At 36.8% G+C, this 25,585-nt stretch overlaps 1 protein-coding gene and 1 long non-coding RNA gene across 2 annotated transcripts; both read left to right on the top strand.

The window, feature by feature from the left end:
* The first annotated feature begins 1,451 nt into the window (after positions 1 to 1,451).
* Positions 1,452 to 14,520, top strand: LOC107821267 (very-long-chain aldehyde decarbonylase CER1-like). Its single transcript, XM_075257063.1, has 10 exons — positions 1,452 to 1,618; positions 11,119 to 11,345; positions 11,902 to 12,134; positions 12,226 to 12,445; positions 12,660 to 13,035; positions 13,128 to 13,235; positions 13,430 to 13,630; positions 13,704 to 13,805; positions 13,896 to 14,069; positions 14,181 to 14,520. The coding sequence occupies exons 1-10, from the start codon at positions 1,559 to 1,561 to the stop codon at positions 14,361 to 14,363; spliced, it is 1,884 nt and encodes a 627-aa protein (XP_075113164.1). The 5' UTR covers positions 1,452 to 1,558; the 3' UTR covers positions 14,364 to 14,520.
* A 7,065-nt stretch (positions 14,521 to 21,585) lies between these two features.
* LOC142182525 (uncharacterized) lies at positions 21,586 to 23,066 on the top strand. The gene is made up of 4 exons (XR_012711330.1): positions 21,586 to 21,696; positions 22,253 to 22,485; positions 22,577 to 22,796; positions 23,011 to 23,066. It is a non-coding gene; the product is annotated as an uncharacterized LOC142182525 (long non-coding RNA).
* Positions 23,067 to 25,585: the final 2,519 nt, after the last annotated feature.

A 25,585-nucleotide genomic window follows, 5' to 3' on the forward strand; every position in this document is an offset into this window, starting at 1 on the left:
GGTACTATTTAGAGGTGTACAAACCGAACCGGAAAACTGCACCAAACCGAAAAGTCAAACCAAACCGATTAAAAAATCCGACTAAGTTTGATTTGATTTGGTTTGGTATTGAGTAAAAAAACCCGAACCAAATCGACATATAAATATATAATTTTTATATATATTTTTAAGATTTTACATATAATTTTCTTTAAAAAATGTCTAGAAATATTTGGGATTCTCTTGCGGGATATAATATTTAGTAGTATATGAAGTGCAACATATTTATTAACCTTAAATAATGGGTTGTATGATCACTTTTTTATCAAGTGTTACTGAAATGCATCAATCTCTTGTTTTTTCATATTCATATCATATGTTAAGATCTATTAAATTCTTATATCTTTTTCGAATATGAAGTGCTTATTATTATTTAGCTATCATATTGATTTTTATGTTTAATTACTAAATTCGGTTAACCTTAAAAGTGTATATCAATGAAACATTATTGTTAGACAACTAAAAAAATAAGTATTATGTGTTACTAAGAAAATTCTCCCATAAGAATATTTTAATAGATAATATGTTTGTCAATTTTTATATTTTACTACATATATTTACTTATAAAAAATTTAACAAAGTAAAATTGAAATAATATTTAAGTAACAAAAAACTCGACAAAATCGAACCAAACCAAACCGATATAGTTGGTTTGGTTCGGTTTTGATAAAAAACGAACCAACCCGGTCCATGTAAACCCCTAGTAGTACTGTAGGAAGCGCATTAGACATTACAATTGCATGGAGCATGTCTAAAAAGAGAGGATCATTGGTTTTTTTCCTGTTAGTTTGAGTTATCTTCACGTAATAATAAGCTCATAACCGCATCATTGGTTTAATTCAAAGTCAAATATGCATATCGAAAAATAAAGGGAACAAAAAGATCAAGATCATCTTTTTTACATTTTTTTTCATTATTGTTCTTTCTGGTGGGGTGCAGATTTTCTTTCCTGTTTGCTGCAACTTGTCATGAATCGTAGCATTGATATGTGTTTCACACTTTTGATGCATATTTCCAATTTATACGCATGCACACAATGTAGCATAAGCTACCTAGGTGGATTAGAGTTGCTAATTGATGACACGGTCCAGATTATGGGTATCTCGCAACTAGCTATGTACGAAGGCTTTGATTTTTTTGACTTTCTTAGTAAGAAAAAAAAAACGAATTATCAAACATGTGGCTAGAATGTAGATTTCGTGGAGATAATTGCACTAAGTCTGTTAAAGTGATACCACGGTCGAAAATGCAAAAATAATGAAAAAAGTTTAACTTCCATATACCAACGCAATTAACACGAGTTTCCTGCTATAACATGCACAAGTATACTGGTGTTACATTGTTAATGTATATAAGTTAAAGCGGTAAATAGGAAATACCCCCCCCCCCCTCGCCCCCACATAAATATGTCTACATAAGGCAGGGGAAGCAGAGGCTTTTGAGGAACACAGGGAAAGAACAAGTTGAGCAAAGCTACAAATACTTAGTTTTACCAGTTTTGTGGTGAAGTAACAAAAGAATGGCTACCAAACCTGGCATTCTCACAGAGTGGCCATGGGCACGCCTAGGGAACTTCAAGGTACTAATTTTCTTGAATAATTCTCAAAGATCCTTTCACTTTTGCAGTGCTCAAAACATCACCTATTTATACTACATCGGAAAGCATGTGTTTTGCAGTAATTAATTTAAACTCTCTTCTTTTTAGTTTCTTCTGCTGTTGGAAATACCTATCCCCTTTGAAATTGCACTGAGCTCCTTGTCCCACATTACCTAGTCTTTTCCTTCCTTCTTCGAAAAATATTCTTTGAGGGAACAGACACTACTAGAAATCCGCTAATTTGCGACCAGGAAAAGCGACCAAAGTTGGTTGCTTATTGGCCAAAAAGCGACCAACTTTGGTCTAAAAAGAAAATATTATTTTTTAAAATCTGGATATTAGAGACCAAAGTTGGTCGCTTTAGTATTAATTTTTTTAATTTTTTTTTTTAAAATAAGCGACCAAAGTTGGTCGCAAAATGCAAGAATTAATTATTTTTTAATTGTAGGCGACCAAGGTTGGTTGCTATATTTCCAGACATTATTTTTATTTAAATGGAATAGCGACTAACTTTGGTCGCTTTTTGAGAAATCTGGGTTCAATGGCGACCAAGGTTGGTCGCCATTTACCAGAAATTTGTTTTTTTTCCAGAGAAAAGCGACCAACTAGCGACCAAAGTTGGTCGCTTTTCTTGGTATATTTTTGGTAGAAAATGCCTGTATTGGCAGCTACACCACCTGTCAGCTTACCAAAAATCCTAAATAGGCATTTTATGCCAACAACAACAACAACATTAAAACTAACAAACTATAAAGTTCAATAGAAGTAACACATTAAGCTAACCAAACTAAGTTAATTGTTATTACAAGTCTATTCAAAAACCGATTGTATTTGTCTAGTTGAAAGTGTATAAAAGTCAAGGATTGTTTTGTACATCATTATCATCACCGTTTGATGAACTTTCACCAAGACGGTATCCAGAAGGGTGTACTTGTCTAGGATGGGAAGAACAATCACGGGGAGGGCGGGGGGAATGAGCACGGGGAAGGCGAGCCTCTGGAGACCAGGGAATCGGAAAACTGCCAGAAGCTAGGAGAGATTTGAGCTGCTCTTGCATGCCAATGTACTGAGCATCTATAATCTTTTCTCTCTCCTTGGCGGCTTCTAGTTCGGATGTAAGCTTTGTCACAGTCTCCCGCATAGAAGAGAGGCTCTCCCCATCAAGTTGCTCGGCTTGCGGGGAAGTCCCTATTCCTTGCATTCCACACTTATAGCGATGAAATTTCTTAGTAGGAAGCCCGTATACCTTCCCCCATTTTGGACCCCCAGCAGCCTACATCCAGATTCTTTCAGCATCCTCGTCCGAAGGTTGGATTTGGTCGCCCGACTCACTAAGTGGCTGACTGCGTATGAATTCCACCACTTCAGCTGTGAAGCGACCCTATAAGAAAAATTACATTGAATTAGTATTTCAAAATTCATATTAAAGTAAATCAAAATACTTAATGAAAAGTGAAAACTTACATGTACAGTCGAGGCTCGGCCCTCGACCCACCTTTCTTGATCCGTCTCTTTCTTCTTCTTTACAATATGAGTCTCCTTGAATAGCTCATCTTTGTTCATCGGATGCCCCAACTTCTTCTCCTGGAAACTCATAAATTTTAGTTAATAAACAGAATAGATATACTTTGAAAATTAAAATAAATTAAGCAATTACGAACCATTCTTCTCTTTATTGTCCCTAGGTTGATCGCACCTCCAGTGTGCAAGGATCCTCCCTTCTCAGATGCACGAGCTTTCTTTCCTTTTTCGCTCTTCTCTAAGAACTCTGCGGTAAGCCATTGCCTTTGCAAATCCTCCCATAAATTCTGAAGCAACCAGCCAGGCTTCTGGTTCAACTTTCTAGCTTTGGAGAAACAATGCGACAACCACTTGTGAGCTTTGAGATGAAAATTTGCAGCCACATCCACGCTATAGCGGTGTTCCCATACACACTTGCTCTGTATTTCAAAAGTTAAGTATTATGTGGAAATATCATAAATTCTATATTCGATATATTATACTTAGCTTTTGTTAGCTAATAATTATTCAAAAATTAAGTGCATTAACTGCTTATAATATAGTATATAGTATATTAGTGCATTAGCTAATATATATATATATATATATATATATATAAAAGCTTTTATCGAATATATATAAAATCTATATTCGATATAATATTAGCTAATGTACTAATACTTAGTGCATAGTATAGTGTAAGTATATATATATAAGCTATATTCTATAATACATATTTAGATGGAAATATCATAAATATAAATAATTGTACTGCTTAAAAGAACATTTATACCTTAAAGTCATTGAAAATTTGCTCCTTCAGCGCGAATGGGAAATCACTCCAAGACGCATAAGAGCCATCATAAAACTTTCTGGTGGCTTTGGTGATAATCCTTGTAGTAATATTACTAGGGATGAACCTGCAATTTAATAAAAAAATACATTAATATCTTAGTAAAACTGTACAAAACAATAAACATAAAAATAATAAATAACTCTTACCCATCACCCTCAGGGACTATGATGATCCTGCCATACTGATCGTAATGCACCTCCTCATCTTCATCAGCATCACCGTCCGAAGCATGTATATCAGAGGCTTGTGTGGAAGGTGTAGGGGGTCAGAGCTAGTATCTCGCAGGCGAAGGCCTGAAATAGGTGGAGTTTTAGATGAAGATGGTTGCGAGCCCTGTGACTGCGACATAGCTGTATGGCCCACAAGTGGACGTGACACTGATAGCTGTGACACGAGTGGCTGTGACCTGAGTGGCTGTGACACTGATGCCTGTGATCCATGTGGATGTGACATGGATCGATGCGATCCATGCGATGCAAATGGCTGCGATCCACGTGGTCGTGCGGTAGTTGGACTGTATGTCGGACGTATAGTCCTATGGCCCTGTGACGAAAGACACGGTGTCTGCACGAAGGTGTAGGGCTGGTGATGCTGTGGCAGCTCAGAATAGCCCTGGGGTGGAGGCAAAGTCATAGGCATAGGCATCTCTGAAGAGGCAGGAAAAGATGGAGGATTATCTTCTACCCTCCTCTTTGGTTTCTTAGCCTTTTCTCGACCCTTGCCTATCATCTGCATAATATAATACATATTTAGATTGAAACATATAAATAAACTAGCTATAAATGAGAGTTATTAAAGAAACCAACTTTTAACTCTCATCAACGTATAGTTCCACGTCCGAGAATTCTTCTTCCTCACTAGTTTGAGCTTCATTAGTTGATTCTTCTTCCTCGTTTTCTGTAATTCTTACTTCATTTATATCAACTTCTTCCAATATGTGTTCAGGATGTTCCAAATCATTTTCTAAAACTTTGTCCACTATTTGGTCAACATTGGAGATATCGTTTTGATATGCAACATCTAACACATTCTCGACTTCCACCCTACCCACATACTTAGTTTTTATTACAATCCACCAATCGGACTTATTCCGCCGCAATGGATAAGGAGCATAATACACTTGCCTAACATTATGTGCAATTATAAAAGGATCATAGCGATCATACTCCCTCGTATGATTAACCTCAATTATGTTGTATTGATTGTGTACTCTTGTACCTCTTGTTGGATGTGGGTCAAACCACTTACATCTAAAGAATATCAATTTCTTATATGGCCAACATGTATATTCTAGTTCTATTATTTCTTTGAGCACACCATAATAATCAATATCTCCATCTTGGTTGCCATTACCACCTTGAACCCACACCCCACTGTTGTTGCTATTTTTATTTTTAGAGAATCCTATGTATGAAACTTATAACCATTCACAACGTACTTAGACATTGTTGTGACCTCAACCCCAGGTCCCCAAGATATATCTTTCAAAAATTGATTTACACAATTATTTGGATCATTTACCTACATATTGTTAAAAAAATTCATAAGTTAGCATAACTTCCAAACATTGTTTACCTACATAGTGTTAGAATATTTTAAGGAGAAACTTACAAATTGTTTGAACCACGTATCAAATCTCGTATATACAGCATCATGGCCAAATTGACCCACGAAATGACTGTGACACATCAAATATTTTTAGTAGTTGCATTGATATGTAATCACAGTAATTTTTATATTTTGATAACCACTAAATCAATACTTACTTGAGAAATGGTACAACTTCGGGACAATTTAGCAACACGTGAAGTGTAGCTGACTTGAACTCTATATCACTCAAACTTCTCTTTCTAACATCCTTAGAACATTTGCCTGGTTGATTGAATATGGACATAAGAGAATATAATGGATCATTCCTAAGGTCGACCGTGTGCCTGTTGGGCCTATTCCTAGCACATGGTACATTACTCTCAAAATAATAAGAACAAAAATGAGCAGTTTCCTTTGCAAGGTAAGCTTCACATATAGATCCTCCAATCCTATTCCTCTGCTTAACAAATTGTTTGCATTTGCCAATTGTCCTACATAATTTCAGGTTAGCCAAGAACATTCAAATAAAATAGAAAATTATATCAAATATATAATATTACCTCTCAAAGGGATACATCCATCTGCATTGAACAGGCCCTCCAAGTCGTGTCTCGTGTACAAGGTGGATTGAAAGGTGTTCCATCACATCAAAAAACCCACATGGAAATATCTTTTCCATCTTAGAAGAAGTTACACGAATGTTCTGATCCATCCGGTGTAGGTTTTCTTCCCTTAACGTGGAAGAACACAAGTCTTTGAAAAACAAACTAATCTCTGTGATAGGTTTCCAGATTCTTTCAGGCAAACCACAAAATGCAATAGGCACTAAAGTCTCCATGAAAACATGACAGTCATGACTTTTCAAATGGCTCAACTTCCCTACCTCCATATCAACTTTTTCCCAAAATTCGACGCATAACCCTCAGGCATCTTCAATTTCGTTACCCAATCACAAATATGTCATCTTTCCTCCAAAGTGAATGCGTAACTTGCTTTGGGCTTGAATATCTTACCATTTTTTGCTGTCTGCAAGTGTAATTCAGGCCGCCTGCAATATTCTTGTAAGTCCATTCTAGCCTTCGGGTTATCCTTTGTCTTACCTTTAACATCCATCACTGTGTTGAACAAATTGTCAAAATAATTCTTCTCAATATGCATGACATCAAGGTTGTGACGGAGAAGATTATCCTTCCAATAAGGCAACTCCCAAAATATACTCTGTTTGGTCCAATTATGAGTAACACCGTATCCGGGGAATCTATAAGGTGGAGCTTCAGTAACTTTACTGAAGTTCTGGACCCTCTCCTAAATTTCCTCACCTGAAAGTATCGGAGGTGGATAATCATATTCCATTTTATTCTTTTTGAATGCATTTTTCATCCTTCTAAACTCATGACCCTCAGGCAAGAATTGACGATGACAATCAAACCATGATTGCTTTATGTCATGTTTCAAAGTGAACGCTTTACTATTTTCCATGCAGTAAGGACAAGCTAGTTCCCAGCAGTCATCCACCCAGACAACATTCTATACGTAGAAAAATCGTTAATTGTCCACATTAAATTAGCACACAAATTGAAACTCTGCTTGGTTGATATGTCATATATTTCAACACCATCGTACCACAATTGTTTTAGCTCATCAATCAAAGGTTGAAAATATACATCTATAAAACTTTTCGGATTACGTGGACCGGGGATAATACAATTTAAGAATATATATGGACTAGTCATGCACAACTCAGGTGGTAGATTATAAGGTGTAAGAAAGACAGGCCAACATGAATACGGTGTCGCAGATACAGAAAAAGGCGTGAAGCCATCCGCACACAAACCTAACCGAATGTTCCTTGGTTCACTAGCAAAATATGGATATGTCCTATCAAAGTGCTTCCAAGCTTCTCCATCTGAAGGATGACACATAACACTAGGTGGTCTTCTATTTTCAAAGTGCCATCTCATATGATGAGCAGAACGCATCGACGCATATAACCTCTTTAGCCTAGGTATAAGAGGTAAATAATGCATCGCCTTGATAGCGACCATCTTCCCGCTGGAAAGCCTCTTAAAACGAGGCTTTTCGCAAAATTTACAACTGCTTAAATTTGCATCATCTTTATAATATAACATGCAACCATCTTCACAATAATCAATTCTCATTGACGAAAGTCCTAACTTAGAAACTAATCTCTTTGCCTTATAGAAATCACCAGGTAATTTCGGAGTCAACTAGTTCACGCATAAGGTTAATGACAGAGTCCATGGCTCCTTGAGAAATATTCCAATCAGATTTGATACTTAGTAATCTAACTGCAACAGACAACTCAGAGTGCGGACTTCCTTTTTGTGGTGGACGACTAGCTTCCTCTAACTTTTCATAAAAATGTTTTGCTTCATCATTAGGAGTTTGTTCAACATTTTCATTGGGCTCACCCCCTAAGTGCATTCCAAAAGCATCCGCAACCATATCATGAATTCTGGAATCACGATTTGTATTCTCTACCGACCTACTACTTTCACCAACAACCATGTTATGAAATATCCTATGTCTACCATCGATCTCTCCATGATTAGTCCACACAAAGTAATTCACTATAAACCCCTTACTATAAAGATGAACCTTAACTTCCTCCGGTTTTTCAAACTTTATACAGTCGCACCTAATACAAGGGCACCTAATTACTCCATCATTTATGTATGGAGGAAGTGACATTGCATGTCTAATAAAGTCATCAACCCCTTTTACAAAATCCTCCCGCAATCCCCGCCGATTAGGATAATTCCTATTGTACATCCAAGTATGATGTTCCATCTATATAAATAAAGCAAGAACAAATTAAATTAGTTAATTCATATCCTAATCTTTTTTTAGTTAACTAAAAGTTCAATTCATATCCTAAAAGTCCAATATGACCTTAAGTTCATAATTAATACATTAATAAACTCCTTCCTTTAATTCTTTTTTCTTATCTTATAAATGTATAATGCATAGTTTAAAGCATGAATTTAGGTACTTATTTAGGTATTGCTCCTCTTCTAAGACAATGAATTGTTTCTTTTCACAATTGAACTCAATATAAATTAATACAAGAACTAAAAGATTATAATTTTTACCTTAAGTTCATAAATCTAATGTAGTTCAAACCAAAAACCCTAATACTAAATAGACAAAAACTCTAAAAAATTACATAAAATTATATAGCAAAAATTAAAAATTAAAAAGCTAATAAGGTAGATTACTAACCTTGGTAGATTAAAAGGAGGATTAAAAATCAGTGGTGGCAAGGGGTGGGGGACAACAGCTCCGGCGACAGTGGTGGTGGCGGACAACGGCTCTGGCGACAGGTTTAGCAGCGGCTCCGGCGTGGTGGCGCGCAGTCACAGTGGTGGCAAGGGGTGGGGGGATTGATTTGTGTAAGGGAAATAGAGAAGGGGGGAGAATATGTTGAAAGAGAGTTTGGGAAAATTTTGGGGAGAAAATAAGAGATTGGGAGGGGAAACCCGATTTTTACTCCTGGATTTAAAAATAGCGACCAACTTTGGTCGCTATTTTGGTAGCTATATAAGTATTGACTGTTTGACCAAAATAGCGACCAAAGTTGGTCGCTATATATACATATCGAATATAGCTTATATAAATACCTATATATATATATATATATATATATATATATATATATATATATATATATATATATATATATATATATATATATATATATATATATATATATATATATATATATATATATATATATATATATATATATATATATATATATATATATAGAGAGAGAGAGAGAGAGAGAGAGAGAGAGAGAGAGAGAGAGAGAGAGAGAGAGAGAGAGAGAGAGAGAGAGAGAGAGAGCCTGTGTTCCGAGCGCTTCATGTTCTTATATATATATATATATATATATATATATATATATATATATATATAGAGAGAGAGAGAGAGAGAGAGAGAGAGAGAGAGAGAGAGAGAGCTTATATACTATATACTATATTATACTATACTATACTATGCACTAAGTATTAGTGCATTAGCTAATATTATATCGAATATAGCTTTTATATATATATATATATACATATATTAATTGATATAAGTTGAGACGTTTTAATTCATTGTTAATATATATATATATATATATATATATATATACAAAAGTGATTTTTAATTTTGACCATTGTTGACCTGAAAAGAGACCAACTTTGGTCGCTAAATATACATAAATTTAAATTAGCGACCAAAGTTGGTCGCTAAATTTAAATCAGATTTATTTATATTTTATATAATATTTAAAATAATAATATAATTGTTAAACGTTAGAACTGGGTCCCAGATTATATAGCTAAATTTCGCTAAATTTGAATTATATTTTTTTATATTTTATAATTTTTTAAATAAAAATATAATTATTAAAATTTTATAACTGGGTCCCATTTTTGGCGACCAAAGTTGGTCGCTATCTGCTTACCCCTTAATTAGCGACCAACTTTGGTCGCTAATTTTAAATTATATTTATTTATATTTTATAATTTTTTTAAATAATATTATAATTATTATAATAATCTCAGTATACCTTTGACCAAGCAAGTCTGACCAGTCCGGTCAATATTTTGACGAAATTAGCGACCAAGTAGCGACCAACCTTGGTCGCTAATCTATATCAAATAATTATTTTATTATTTTCGCCAATTTAGCGACCAACTTTGGTCGCTTTTCTTGACAGACCAACTTTGGCCGCTAAAGTTTAGTCGCTTTTTTTCACAATTCTAGTAATGAGAGATGTACGGTTAGCCAGAAGAGAAACAAAAATACTTCATACTTATATTGTAGAATACCCCATATCTGATTAATTTGCACGTGTAACTTAAAATAATTTTGAGCAACCCTTGCCACTATAATGAAGGGAAGCCTTGGTAAAGTTGTTGTCATGTGACGAGAAGGTCACGGGTTCAAACCATGGAAACAACCTCTTGCAGAAGACTGCGTACAATAGAACCTTGTGGTCCGGCCCTTTCCCGGATCCCGCATATAGCGGGAGCTTAGTACATCGGGCAGCCCCTACCACTACAATGTCAACCTGTTGAATGGATTCAAAGATTTAAATATATACAAAAAACATTTGCTTTTAACCTATTTCTACCGTATAATTTTTCAACAGGGAGTATTCTATCGAACACCAAAATGCATGGAGCTCTGCCCTGCTTCCACGCAAATATTCTTTCTTATTACTAAGTGGTTAGTATTTTCAAAAGTTCTACAAAACTGTCTGTATTGGAGTAACCCACGTAGTACTCGTAAATAATTACTACTTTTTTGTGTCTTTTAAGGTGAAAGTGACTAGTTAACATCATGTTACACTATAACGTTTTCATAGAGCCTGTATTACGCAGTGCATGAAGTATGCATTGTCAATCTGCTACGCTAGCTACTCTACTTTTTTGTTTTACCTTTGCCCTAAATCATGAGGTTATTCTTGCTAGAATTCTGCTAACTACTCTCTTTTTCAAAATAATTTGTTCGAATTAAGTACTTGGTTTTGGCACCATTTGTGGGTCATAGCATATACACATACTTTATGAGCAAAGATGAAAGCCAGAGGGATCTTGTATACATAATTATACTCCCACTTCTGCTCTCGAGAGTGATTCACAACCAGATATGGATATCTCTATCCCGCTATAGGACTGCCAAGGGTAATAATCGGATTCTTGATAGGAGCATCGAATTTGATCAAGTTGACAGAGAAAGCAACTGGTATGAACTTTTCACCCTCACACTTTCATTGTTCGCACGCTATATAGTAGTAAGTGCTAACATACTCACCATTGTTCTAATAAATAGTTACTTGCACCTGGTGCTTACACCAAACTAAACAGTTCAACTTTTAGCAATCCAAATTAAAGTGAAATTTATATAACATAACCATGGTTATAAGAAAGACACATGTTGTGTATTTCTTAATTTGGTGTAAACATCAAGTGCCTGCGAATTTTTAGCACTGGATTCCCCCTCTTCTTTCCCCAAAGAAAGTTTAAAATGAAAGAGTACTATTTTGACTGCTTTGTACGGGAGGTTTAGGCAGCAAAATTGAACCCCTATTGGTTATTTAGGCCCTTTACTATAGATTTCCTGTAAGCGAAAATTGTTTGAAAGCTCTTTCTCATAATATAAGCTTTACCTTACAAAACCTCAACCTTGTACTTGATAGATAGTTTCTGTATCTACAAAGTGATCTAACAAAAGTATTAGACGCCGTAAAGTAAAGTGTACATGACATGATTGATTTAAGGTTGAATATATGGTTTTGTAGGGATGATCAGATCATATTTAATGGGCTGATATACTATATCGGATACCTGTTGCTGGAACAAGCTCATCACTTGCCTTTGTGGAGGACTGATGGAATCGTTATGATTGCCTTGCTTCATATTGGTCCTGTCGAGTTTCTCTATTATTGGCTTCATAGAGCTTTGCACCACCATTTTCTCTACTCTCGTTATCATTCGCATCACCATTCCTCCATTGTTACTGAGCCCATCACTTGTACGTTGTCCTTTCAAAACTGTTTTACAATCATTTTTTTTTATATTTTGTGATCAGGTCTTATAAAAAGATATTTTTATTATTTTGGCAGCTGTAATTCATCCGTTTGCTGAGCACATATCATATTTCATGCTCTTTGCTATCCCATTGCTCACCGTTACACTCACTGAAACTGTTTCTATAACTGCATTTGGTGCGTACATCACCTACATTGATTTCATGAACAACATGGGGCATTGCAACTTTGAGCTCATCCCTAAGTGGATATTCTCTATGTTTCCCCCCCTCAAGTACTTGATGTATACGCCCTCGTGAGTCTTCTTGCCCTATATTTCAACTAGCTTAATTTACTGCATTATATTTACACAATCATATCACATATAAGGTAATTGTAACTAAAATTTTATGATAAGTGTTACTCTAGTAATTAATAACCTTACAAAAATGGTAATTAATTGAAGTTTTGTACTTGTGAAGATTTTGTTTGTTCTTTTGCCACTAAGATCATTTGTGTTGATGGCACAGGTACCACTCACTACATCACACTCAATTCAAGACAAATTATTCTCTTTTCATGCCAATGTATGACTATATCTATGATACACTGGACATGTCATCAGATACATTGTATAAAAAGTCACTTGAAAGGGAAGCTGAAGTGCCTGATGTGGTGCACCTTACACATCTAACAACCCCTGAATCCATTTACCATCTCCGTCTAGGGTTAGCATCGTTGGCCTCGAAGCCTCAGTCCTCTAAGTGGTATTTCTGGTTAATGTGGCCTGCCACACTATGGTCGATAATGATCACATGGATTTATGGTCACACATTTATTGTCGAGAGAAATTTGTTCAAGAATCTCAAATTACAAACTTGGGCTATCCCAAAGTATCGCATACAAGTAAGTAAAGTAGTAGTATTATTCAAGATTGTTTCATATTTTGGATCCGTTGTTGAAGCGATTATTTATCCCGATTATTGATTTTGTTGCAGTACTTTATGAAATGGCAAAGAGAGATTATTAACAATTTGATCGAGGAAGCAATCATGGAAGCAGATCAGAAAGGCATAAAAGTACTGAGCCTTGGACTCTTAAATCAGGTAAGTCAAAATATATGAGAGAATTACATGATTCTTCTTAAACGTCTGTTAGCTATCACAAACATTGACTAATATTAGGGCGAAAAAGAATTGAAAAGAATTCTCCTCTCACCCTATATCCAATGTTTGTTGGCTGAACCAAAGAGAGTCTCAGTTGCACTAGTTAACACATCTAAATAAATGTAACTTTCCAGGAAGAGCAGCTGAATAATAGTGGTGAACTTTACATAAGAAGGAATCCTCAGCTGAAAGTAAATGTGGTGGATGGAAGTAGCCTAGCTGTTGCTGTGGTCATAAATTCCATTCCTAAAGGAACTTCCCAAGTTGTCCTTCGAGGCCGTTTGTCTAAAGTTGCTTACTCCATTGCCTTAGCCTTGTGCCAAGGAGGAATTCAGGTATATGTGACTATTAATCTCCTCCCCGATTTGGTTTGCTTTCTCTTAATTGTTGTATTTTTTTTATATATAGGTTGTCACGTTAGACGAAGAAGAGTACAAGAGACTTAAAACAAAGTTAACATCAGAGGCTGCAACTAAGTTGGTCCTGTCGAAATCTTATAATGTTTCAAAGGTACGTATAAACCAAAATACATCAAAAAGAATACAGTCCTGAATCTTGACAATTCATGACAATCAAAAGAGGTTCTTGATTATGCTGCAGACATGGCTAGTAGGGGATGGATTGAGTGAAGATGAACAATTGAAAGTACCAAAAGGAACATTATTCATTCCTTATTCACAATTCCCACCAAGTAAAGCTCGAAAGGATTGCTTCTACTTCAGCACACCAGCTATGATTACTCCAAAACATCTTGAAAATGTAGACTCTTGTGAGGTTAGAAATGCTTATCTAATATCCTTTATTATTTCTCTTTAGTTTTTTCTTGATCGTCTTACAGATCATAGTAAAAGAAATTGATCATGATTGAATTTATTATAATTCCAGAACTGGTTGCCACGAAGAGTGATGAGTGCGTGGAGAATAGCTGGAATTTTACACGCCTTGGAAGGTTGGAACGAGAACGAGTGTGGTAACATGATGTTTGATATTGACAAAGTATGGAAAGCTAGTCTCGATCATGGTTTTTGCCCATTAACCATGGCTTCTGCTACTGAATCCAAGAACTAGAGATATAGATTGTGTTTGATATATGATCATATCTTGGATCCGTGGTCAAGTATATCAGCCATTTGCATTAGGTGATCTTTCCAGAGCTCTGTATGCATTGTATAAGATGTAATATGAACAAATTTTGGAGCATGGATGGTGACTTCTATTGATTAACAAACTTTCTGTTAATCTCCCTTTACTTTCCCATTAACTTTATTTTCCTTCATTCTTCATTTTATTTCCAGGTTTTCTTTGTGACTTGAGAACTCCCAGTTAATAACAAATTTGTGACAAATGGTATCAGTGCCTCTTTTAGGGAGATTCCACTATTTTGTTTTATGATCTATTCACAAAGTTCCTATAAAAGATAAAGAGGTAATTCTTAAATGTGTCGGAGCAGATACTAAAAATTACTCTGTTCCAAGAAAAAATGCACACCACGGTATAGTCTTGGAAGTTTCTCTCTATACTCTGGATCATGCTTATTGATTGTAAACATCAGCTAGTAATAATCTCATCCACAATTCAGAGAAATGCCCAACCTACATCAAACAAAAAAAGAGCAAGATTTGACCTTTGAACATATCATAAATGCCATTTATAAGTGTTACTCGCTGCATCAATTATAAGCTAATAAAAATGAAAACTAAAATGCTCAAAGAAAACGAACATAGTATGATTTTCAAGGGATATTGTTAAATTGGCTAATTCTCAGCCATGATCAAAGAGATTAAGAGCAGAGAAGAATGAAGACAGAGCAAGGAGAAATCAATAGCTTCTAGATTGATCTAATCAGCATGCAGTTACAGAATTAATTTGTTATCTAAATAGCTACTGTAGCTATTAATATATAAAACTTCCTAACCGACTAAATTAACCCACTATAATAAATAACTGGCCCAACTAGTGTACAACTCAACCTTAGTGCACTATAGTGCATCTATATAGTTCCTTTACAACCCCTCAAGCTAGGAGAGATGAAGATATTCTTCATTCCTAGCTTGGATAGAAGATAACAGTGCTAAGCAACAGGAAGGTCTTTAGTCAAAACGTCGACCTGTTGCTCTAATGATGGCACATAGAGGGTGTCCACTAGACCTTGATGAATCTTCTTCTAAGTGAAGTGACAATCAATGTCTATATGTTTAGTCCGCTCGTGGAATACAAGATTAGCAGCAATCTGTATGGCAGACTTGTTATCACTATGCATAGGAATAGGCAAATGTAAAGAAACTCCCAATTCTTTGTATAGACCTATGAGCGAAACAATCTCTACCACAGTTATATTCAGCTTTAGCTGAGTTTCTAGAAATGGTTACCTACTTCTTGGATCTCCAAGATATGAGAAAGTCTCCAAATTTGATCAAGTATCCTGTAATTGAGTTTATGGTGTTGGGGTAGGAGGCCCAATCTGCATCACAAGAGGCCTGAAGAGTAGGAGAGTTGTGAGATAACATAAGGATACCAAGGCCAGAAGCCTGTTTGACATATCTCACTACCCTGATGGCTTCTTCCATGTGAGAGGCTTTAGGAGCATGAATAAATTGGCTCAGACATTGCACATCAAAAGCAATATCTGGCCTAGTGATGGTCAAGTAAAGCATTCTACCTATAAGTCTTTGGTAGCTGCTAGGATCCTCTAGTGGTGGATCAGAGGATGAACCAACATAGGCATCAAATTCACTATTGGTAAGCTTCTGATTCAACTCCACTAGTGCACCAAGTGGTCGAGCACCTGCTAACCCCATGTCTGAGATTAATTCCAGAGAATATTTGCGTTGATGCATCAGAATACCTTCATTACTTCTAGCAAATTTTATCCCCAAAAAATACCTGAGCTCACCTAGATCCTTGATCTTGAAATTTTTCCTCAGAACAACCTTTGTGGCATTAATGAGCTCAAGATCATTTTCAGTAATTAAGAGATCATCAACATAAATCAGAATCACCACTAGTTTGTTACCTGATTTTTTGGTGAGCAAAGAATAGTCCAAATGACTCTGTGCATAACTAGAAGCAGTCAATGCTGAGATCAACTTGATGTTCCATTGCCTGGATGCTCGTCTAAGCCCATAGAGGGACTTGTGTAACCTGCAAACTTGATGTTTGCCAGCTTCAAAACTGAAACCTTGAGGAAGGTCCATGTATACCTCCTCATGCAAATCACCTTGCAAGAAGGTATTGTAGATGTCCATTTGGTGTAAGGCCCAACCTTCAATGCAGCAAAAGAAACGACTGCTCTAACATTGACCATTTTGACAATAGGAGAGAATATTTTCTGGTAATCAATTCCCTCCTTTTGATTATAGCCCTTGGCCACTAACCTTGATTTAAATCTTTCAGCTTCACCATTTGCTTTATACTTTATCTTGTAAACCCATTTACTCCCTATGGTCTTCTTCCCCTTAGGTAGTGCTACAATCTCCCAAGTCTTGTGCTCTTCTACTCTAAATTTTCATTGCTTATATCCACTTGCTATCTTTGGCAGCCTTATGATATGATCTGGGCTCAATGATGCTGGAGACATGTGCCACAAAGTTCTGGTAGGGCTTGGACAGATGATCATAGCTGACCACTGCTGAAATAAGATAAAGGCATGTGTTTGCCCCTTTTTGTCCCTTGACTTGAGTTACATAGTCCTTGAGCCAGATGGGAGGCTTGCTGGCTCTCCCTGATTGCCTGACTGCATTCTGTATGGGCTCAATATCAACAAGTGGCTCCTGAGAAATGGGAGTTGAAGACTGAACATGTATATCCTGAGCTGGTGAAAGAGATTCAGCCATGGGCAAGACTTCATGATGTTGTACTTGTTATTCAATGGGATCAGTGATGAACCTGTCTACCTCCAACTCAGATTCTCTCTACACAGGTGATGGCTGGCTTTAATGAAATAGCAAGCAGTCTGGGTTGGAAGAAACAATCTGTGTGGGGGTTGGTGTATGTATGTGATGCAGAGAACTATCAAACAAATTAATAGGAGGACTCATATGTTGAAAAGGGTAGATGTTCTCATGAATTGTGACATCTCTACTAAGAAAATAAGATATGTTAGTTAAATCATACAACTTATACCCCTTTTGATTTTCAACATATCCTAGTAAAATAGATTTGATTTCCCTTGGGGCAAATTTATCTTTCTTTCTGACATCTGTGACATAGCAGAGACATCCTATAACTCTCACGTGCAACAAAGAAGGTGCTTTCCCATAGACAAACTCATAAGGGACTTGTTGTTCAGGACTACATATAGCAGCCTATTAATAATGTACACAACACCAATGATGCATTCACCCCAAAATCTAATAGGTAAGTGTCCCTGAATTCTTATTGCTCTAGCTGTCTCTAATATATGTCTGTGCCTTCTCTTAAGCACTCCATTTTGTTGTGGAGTGTAAGGGCAAGAGCTTTGATGAACAATCCCATTAGTTTTGAACAAATCACTACAATTGGAGTTGAAGAATTTTGAGCAATTGTCATATCTGAATACCTTAATTTTCTGACCAAATTGAGTAGCCACCATCACAATAAAATCCTTAAATAAAACTACAACATCAGATTTAAGATGAAAAAAATAAAACCAATTCCATCTAGAGTAATCATCAACTAATGTTAGAAAACACCTCATTCCATTATGTGTTGGCACCTTATAAGGGCCCCATACATCCATATGTAAGAGAGCAAACATACTATCTGTCTTGCTACTACTAATTGGAAATGGAACTCTTGTTTGTCTTGCTAATAGACATGTTTCACACTGAGTAATACAAAACTTATCAATATTCTCAAAAGTAGTGAATTTCCTAAGAACAAACATGGGAACATGACCCATTCTCTTATGCCAAAGTTATGCAGGTATATTGCCTATTACTGCTATAGACTTCATATCTTCAAATTGAACTGTCTTATTTTGTGAACACAGAACATACAACCCATCTTTCTCTCTACCAATCTCCTTCACCCTCCCACTGAAAAGATCTCAAAACACACAAAAATCAGGAAAAAATGTGATGTAATAGTTCAAATCTCTTGTTACTTTTGATACAGACATGAAATTGAACTTAAAAGCTGGCATACACAACACATATTTGAGGACTTCACCTCCTGTCAATGAGAAATTTCCAATCTGAGAGACACCTGCTGATTCACCAGTTGGAAGTTGCACCTGTCTAGATTTGCAACTGCAGGATTTGTGACTGATACACCAATGTTCAACATGGATTTATCACCAACCATGTGGTTAGTTGCCCCGGAATCCACAATACATTTCAAGTTAATTAATGTAGAAAATAAAGGTTTACTTGCCAAATTTACACTTGCATCAGGCATGTTTGCCTTCTTTAACACGGTTAAGATTTGACTGTATTGTTCCTTAGTGAAGAATAGTGCTACTGTGTATTCATATGACCCGCTGACTGCTGACCATAATCTCTCCCTGCATTCACCAAGTTGACCTTCCTTTTCCCTTTGAAATCAGCTGTGTATCCTATCACCTTATAACAGTTCTCTTTCTTGTGGCCTTTGATCTGACAAACCTCACATTTCATCGGCTTGAAGCAATTTTCCCTGTTATGTCCTTTTATGTTACAATAGTCACAATACATTTTGTAATTTTTCCTATTCCTATGTCCCACTCATGTGCCTCCTTTTGTTGTGAATAAGGTTGTTGGTTCAATGCCATTTCCTCCCAAATTTAGCATTCCAAAAGTAGCTTTCTGACTGTCATCTTGCACTAGCATAACATATGCTTGATTTACACTAGGCATTGGTATCATAATAAGGATTTGACTCCTTGCTTGACTATAGGAGTCATAAGTCCCATTAGGAACTGCAGTAACCTCTGATTGCACAGATGAACCACATACTCCTTAGATTCATCACAATTACAAGAAGGAAAAGCAACAATTGAATCTATTTCATCCCAAAGGTCTTTCATTTTTGAGTAGTAAATAGAAATAGGTGAAACACCTTGTGTTAGTGTACAAATTGCTCGAAGAAATGATAGATTCTCCTCAAGTTAACTTTGTCAAATCTCTCTTGAAGATTATTCCAGACACGAAATGCATTTGAACTATAGAGAATTCCGCTGAGAAATTTGCACTTACATTGTTGGTAAGCCACGAAATCATCATTGCATTACAGCGATCCCACTGTTTCACCAGATCTCCTCTGTAATCTTTACGTCGCATTGAGCCATCTATGAAACCTAGCTTGTTCTTCACTAGCAAAGCTACTTTCATGGCTTGACTCCACAACGAGTAGTTCTCCATTCCGACTAGCTGAATTCCAATCTGAACGACTCCAGGAGTGTCGCCGACACCAAGGAATAAATAATAATTGTGGTCAATCATTGACGAGCTACCACCAGTGACTCCGCTTGAATCTATCACTCATATTTTCAGAAAATGTGTCCTTAATCTCCATTTAATTCAAAAGTTTAGGGTTTGCTTGCTACACTATCTCTGGATTCCTCGTTTTTCACTATCAATTCTGTGAAAAATCCCTCAATTCAGTAGCTAGTTAGCTTTGATACCATGTTAAATTGGCTGATTCTCAGCCATGATCAAAGAGATTAAGAGCAGTAGAAGAATGAAGACAAAGCAAGGAGAAATCGATAGCTTCTAGATTGATCTAATCAACATGGAGTTACAGAATGAAGCTGTCATCTAATAGCTACGGTAGCTAACGATATATACAACTTCCTAACCGACTAAATTAACCAACCAACTAACTACAATATACAACTGGCCCCAACTAGTGTCAAGCTCAACATTAGTGTACCGTAGTGCATCTATCTAGTTCTTTTACATATGAGTAAAAGTTGGCATGCCAATGTCAATTCCCAATTGCCTGAACCTAAAAAATCTATAATAATAAATGCAAGTATCCATTGTTAACTTTGGTATTCACTTAACGGATGGCAAAGCCAAATTAAACTTACCGCAAATGTCAAGAGACATTCAGAGCATTACAGTGCAACCAGTTATATGAACATCCAGAATGATTTGCAGTATTCCCACTCTGTCCACTCTTACTACATAGCCACAACTATCGGTCACCGGACGCACAACCACAATTGCTAACTATTATTGTCATTATTATCGCATATCTTTTTTACTCTTCTCTAATTAAGGAAAAAATGGATTTAAATCGGAAATCAATAATTTACCGCAAAACTTCTTCATAACACTAGAAATACACAAAGAAATATTTCGAGTGTGTAAATAAAGTCTCACATGGAAAGTAGAAAATAAAAAGAAAATATTTAAGGAATTAAATACTCTTAATAGTTAAGGTCTTTTGGGAAAATATATGCGAGCTTGGCCTAAAACGGACAATATCACTTTACAGTATGTTAAGAGTATCTTTGAGCCGTTTTAGCCAACAATTTAGTATCAGAGCCAATGGTTTAGCAGGACGAGTATATAGATGGCAGAGTGATGACGTAGGCCTTATTTGTTTTTTAAAAAAACTAAGATGTCTGAATCTGAATGCACATATGAATATCAAGATGTTGTAGGGCCCGATTTAGGCCTTATTTATTTTTTTAAGATTAAGATGTCTGAATCTGAATAAACATCTGAATATCAAGATGTGTATTAAGATTAAGATGCCTGATCTGGATATACATCTAAATGTTAAGATGTGTATTAAGATCTCAATAATAAATGATTAAGACTGTTGTTTTTTCAACATCTGAATGAATAAAATTTATCTTTATTTAAAAACTAATAAATATATAATTTAAATAAAATACTAATTTACTTAATAATTTTATCGACAAAATAGTTTAAAAATATATATTGTAGTTGATGCTAGTGATGGCTAACGGTGGTATTTGTGGATGCTGACTAGATGCGATGGTTGGTAATGATTTTGGTTGATAGTGGTGGTTCTAGATAATAGCTAGTAGTGTTTGGTAGTAGAGATTATGGTTGAGAATGGTGGGTGATGGTCCTATGAAAATGTTATCAATCCAAATTACGCAGTACATGAAGTATGCATTGTCAATCTGCTACGCTAGCTACTCTACTTTTTTGTTTTACCTTTGCCCTAAATCATGAGGTTATTCTTGCTAGAATTCTGCTAACTACTCTCTTTTTCAAAATAATTTGTTCGAATTAAGTACTTGGTTTTGGCACCATTTGTGGGTCATAGCATATACACATAATTTATGAGCAAAGATGAAAGTCAGAGGGATCTTGTATACATAATTATACTCCCACTTCTGCTCTCGAGAGTGATTCACAACCAAGATATGGATATCTCTATCCCGCTATAGGACTGCCAAGGGTAATAATCGGATTCTTGATAGGAGCATCGAATTTGATCAAGTTGACAGAGAAAGCAACTGGTATGAACTTTTCACCCTCACACTTTCATTGTTCGCACGCTATATAGTAGTAAGTGCTAACATACTCACCATTGTTCTAATAAATAGTTACTTGCACCTGGTGCTTACACCAAACTAAACAGTTCAACTTTTAGCAATCCAAATTAAAGTGAAATTTATATAACATAACCATGGTTATAAGAAAGACACATGTTGTGTATTTCTTAATTTGGTGTAAACATCAAGTGCCTGCGAATTTTTAGCACTGGATTCCCCCTCTTCTTTCCCCAAAGAAAGTTTAAAATGAAAGAGTACTATTTTGACTGCTTTGTACGGGAGGTTTAGGCAGCAAAATTGAACCCCTATTGGTTATTTAGGCCCTTTACTATAGATTTCCTGTAAGCGAAAATTGTTTGAAAGCTCTTTCTCATAATATAAGCTTTACCTTACAAAACCTCAACCTTGTACTTGATAGATAGTTTCTGTATCTACAAAGTGATCTAACAAAAGTATTAGACGCCGTAAAGTAAAGTGTACATGACATGATTGATTTAAGGTTGAATATATGGTTTTGTAGGGATGATCAGATCATATTTAATGGACTGATATACTATATCGGATACCTGTTGCTGGAACAAGCTCATCACTTGCCTTTGTGGAGGACTGATGGAATCGTTATGATTGCCTTGCTTCATATTGGTCCTGTCGAGTTTCTCTATTATTGGCTTCATAGAGCTTTGCACCACCATTTTCTCTACTCTCGTTATCATTCGCATCACCATTCCTCCATTGTTACTGAGCCCATCACTTGTACGTTGTCCTTTCAAAACCGTTTTACAATCATTTTTTTTTATATTTTGTGATCAGGTCTTATAAAAGGATATTTTTATTATTTTCGCAGCTGTAATTCATCCGTTTGCTGAGCACATATCATATTTCGTGCTCTTTGCTATACCATTGCTCACCGTTACACTCACTGAAACTGTTTCTATAACTGCATTTGGTGCGTACATCACCTACATTGATTTCATGAACAACATGGGGCATTGCAACTTTGAGCTCATCCCTAAGTGGATATTCTCTATGTTTCCCCCCCTCAAGTACTTGATGTATACGCCCTCGTGAGTCTTCTTGCCCTATATTTCAACTAGCTTAATTTACTGCATTATATTTACACAATCATATCACATATAAGGTAATTGTAACTAAAATTTTACGATAAGTGTTACTCTAGTAATTAATAACCTTACAAAAATGGTAATTAATTGAAGTTTTGTATTTGTGAAGATTTTGTTTGTTCTTTTGCCACTAAGATCATTTGTGTTGATGGAACAGGTACCACTCACTACATCACACTCAATTCAAGACAAATTATTCTCTTTTCATGCCAAATACCCATGTTAAGGTCTCTTAATCTCAAATCCTAATTACCCATCTTTTCCCAAATTGTTCACCACTAATTAGGTCTTTAATCACATATAAACAAGTTATGAAGTCAAAAATATTACCTCCAAGTGATTCCCCTTGAATCCCTCTTCAATCCCCTTCAAAAAGCTTCAAAATCGCCCAAAAATGGAGGAACTTAGGCTCAAAATCGCGGAATAGGCCTTTTAAATCATTCTGCCCAGGTATTTAAATCCTTCTTCGTGAACGCGGTTAAAGCCTCGAGTTCGCGAAGCACAAATTGACGTTGACCACTTTTCCTTCTTCGCGAACGCGTCCCCTTATTCGCGAACGCGAAGGCTCAGCTTCCCAGCCCATCGCGAACACGGCTCCCTTCTCGCGAACGCGTAGTTCAACGACCCAGCCCTTCACGAACGCGGGACCTCCCTCGCGAACGCGAAGGCCAAAACTTCAGATCCACGTCCTAACCCTTCGCGAACGCGAGGGTCCACTCGCGAACGCGAAGAACAACTGGTCTGCAACACACTCCGCAGTTTTTTGCAGTTTTTCACAACTTGAAATGGTCTGATTGACCACTCGAAACACACCCGAGGCCCTTGGGGCCTCAACCAAACCTGCCAACCAATCCTAAAACATCATTCAAACTTGTTCCAACCTTCGGAACACTCAAAATAACATCAAAACACCTATTTTTTCATTGGATTCAAGCCTAAGAATTCCAAAAACTCTAAAAATACACTTTCGATCAAAAAGTCTATCAAACCTCGCCCGACTGACCTGAAATTTTTCACACACGTCGCATTAAACACTACGAAGCTACTCCAACTTGCAGAATTCCATTCCGACCCTCGGATCAAAATCTCAATATCGAACCGGAAACTTCAAAAATTCAACTTTCGGCATTAAAAGCCTAAATTAGCTACAGACCTCCAAAACACAATCCGAACACGACCCTAAGCCTGAAATCACCCAACACAGCTAACGGAACCATCGGATTTCCATTCCGAGGCCGTTTTCACACTATTCCAACTACGGTTAACTTTTCAACACCTAAGCTCTCATTTAGGGACTAAGTGTCCCAAAACTCTCCGAAACTCAAAATTGAACATCGCGGCAAATCAAAATAGCAAAAACAAACTTGGGGAAATAAGTTAATGGGGGATCGGGGCGTAAATTCTTAAAACGACCGGCCAGGTCATCACATCCTCCTACACTTAAACATTCGTTCGTCCTCGAACGAGCATGGAGATATACCTGAAGTAGTGAAAAGATGAGGGTAACGGCTGCGCATATCCTGCTCGGTCTCCCAGATCGCCTCCTCGACCGGCTGACCCCACCACTGAACCTTCACTAATGCAATGTTCTTTGACTTTAGCTTTTGAAATGGCCTATCCAATATCGCCACTGGCTCCTCAACATAAGATAGATCCTTGTCCAACTGGACTGAACTGAAATCCAACACGTGCGATGGATCACCGTGATACCTCTGGAGCATCGAAACATGAAATACCAAATGAACTCCGACCAAGCTGGGAGGTAAGGCAAGCTCATAAGCAACCTCCCCAACACGCCTCAATATCTCAAGGGCCAATAAATCTCAGACTCAACTTTCCTTTCTTCCCGAAACTCATAACGCCCTTCATAGGTGAAACCCGAAGCAGAACCCGCTCTCCAACCATATAGGAAACATCACGAACCTTCCGGTCTGCGTAACTCTTATATATGGACTGGGCTATACGGAGTCTATCCTGAATCATCTTAACCTTCTCCAAAGCATCCTAAACCAAGTCTATGCCCAACAATCTAGCCTTACCTGACTCAAACCCACCCACCAAGGATCTACACCGTCTCCTATATAAAGCCTCATACGGTGCCATCTGAATGCTGGACTGATAGTTGTTGTTGTAAGCAAACTCTGCCAATGGCAAGAACTGATCCCAAGACCCTTCAAACTCGATCACACATGCACGGAGCATATCTTTAAGAATCTGAATAGTGCGTTCGAACTGTCCGTCCATCTGAGGGTGAAATGTTGTACTCAACTCCACCCGAGTACCCAACTCATGCTGAACGGTTCTCCAAAATCGTGATGTGAACTGAGTACCTCTATTTAAAATGATGGAAACTGGAATCCCATGCAGACGAACAATCTCCCGGATATAGATCTCCGCTAACCGCTCCGAGGAATAAGTAGTACACACAGGAACAAAGTGAGCGGACTTGGTCAGCCTATCCACGATCACCCAAATAGCATCGAACTTTCTCAAAGTCCGTGGGAGTCCAACTACAAAGTCCATGGTGATCCGCTCCCACTTCCACTCCGGAATCTCTATCTGGTGAAATAGCCCACCCGGTCTCTAGTGCTCATACTTCACCTGCTAACAGTTGAGGCACCGAACTACAAATCTAACTATATCTTTCTTCATCCGTCTCCACCAGTAGTGCTGCCTCAATCCTGCATCTTCGTGACACTCAAATAAATGGAATACTGCGAGCTATGGGCCTT

This window comes from Nicotiana tabacum, chromosome 7 (genome assembly GCF_000715075.1).
Source record: "Nicotiana tabacum cultivar K326 chromosome 7, ASM71507v2, whole genome shotgun sequence".
Classification (NCBI taxonomy): Eukaryota; Viridiplantae; Streptophyta; class Magnoliopsida; order Solanales; family Solanaceae; genus Nicotiana; species Nicotiana tabacum.

What these genes read in the sequence shown, in the direction of transcription:
- LOC107821267 (XM_075257063.1), top strand. Translation starts at nt 1,559, where the DNA reads ATGGCTACCAAACCTGGCATTCTCACAGAGTGGCCATGGGCACGCCTA. An exon ending in GTTGACAGAGAAAGCAACTG is followed by an intron (nt 11,346 to 11,901) that starts GTATGAACTTTT and finishes ATGGTTTTGTAG; the next exon opens with GGATGATCAGATCATATTTA. An exon ending in TGTGCCAAGGAGGAATTCAG is followed by an intron (nt 13,631 to 13,703) that starts GTATATGTGACT and finishes TTTTATATATAG; the next exon opens with GTTGTCACGTTAGACGAAGA.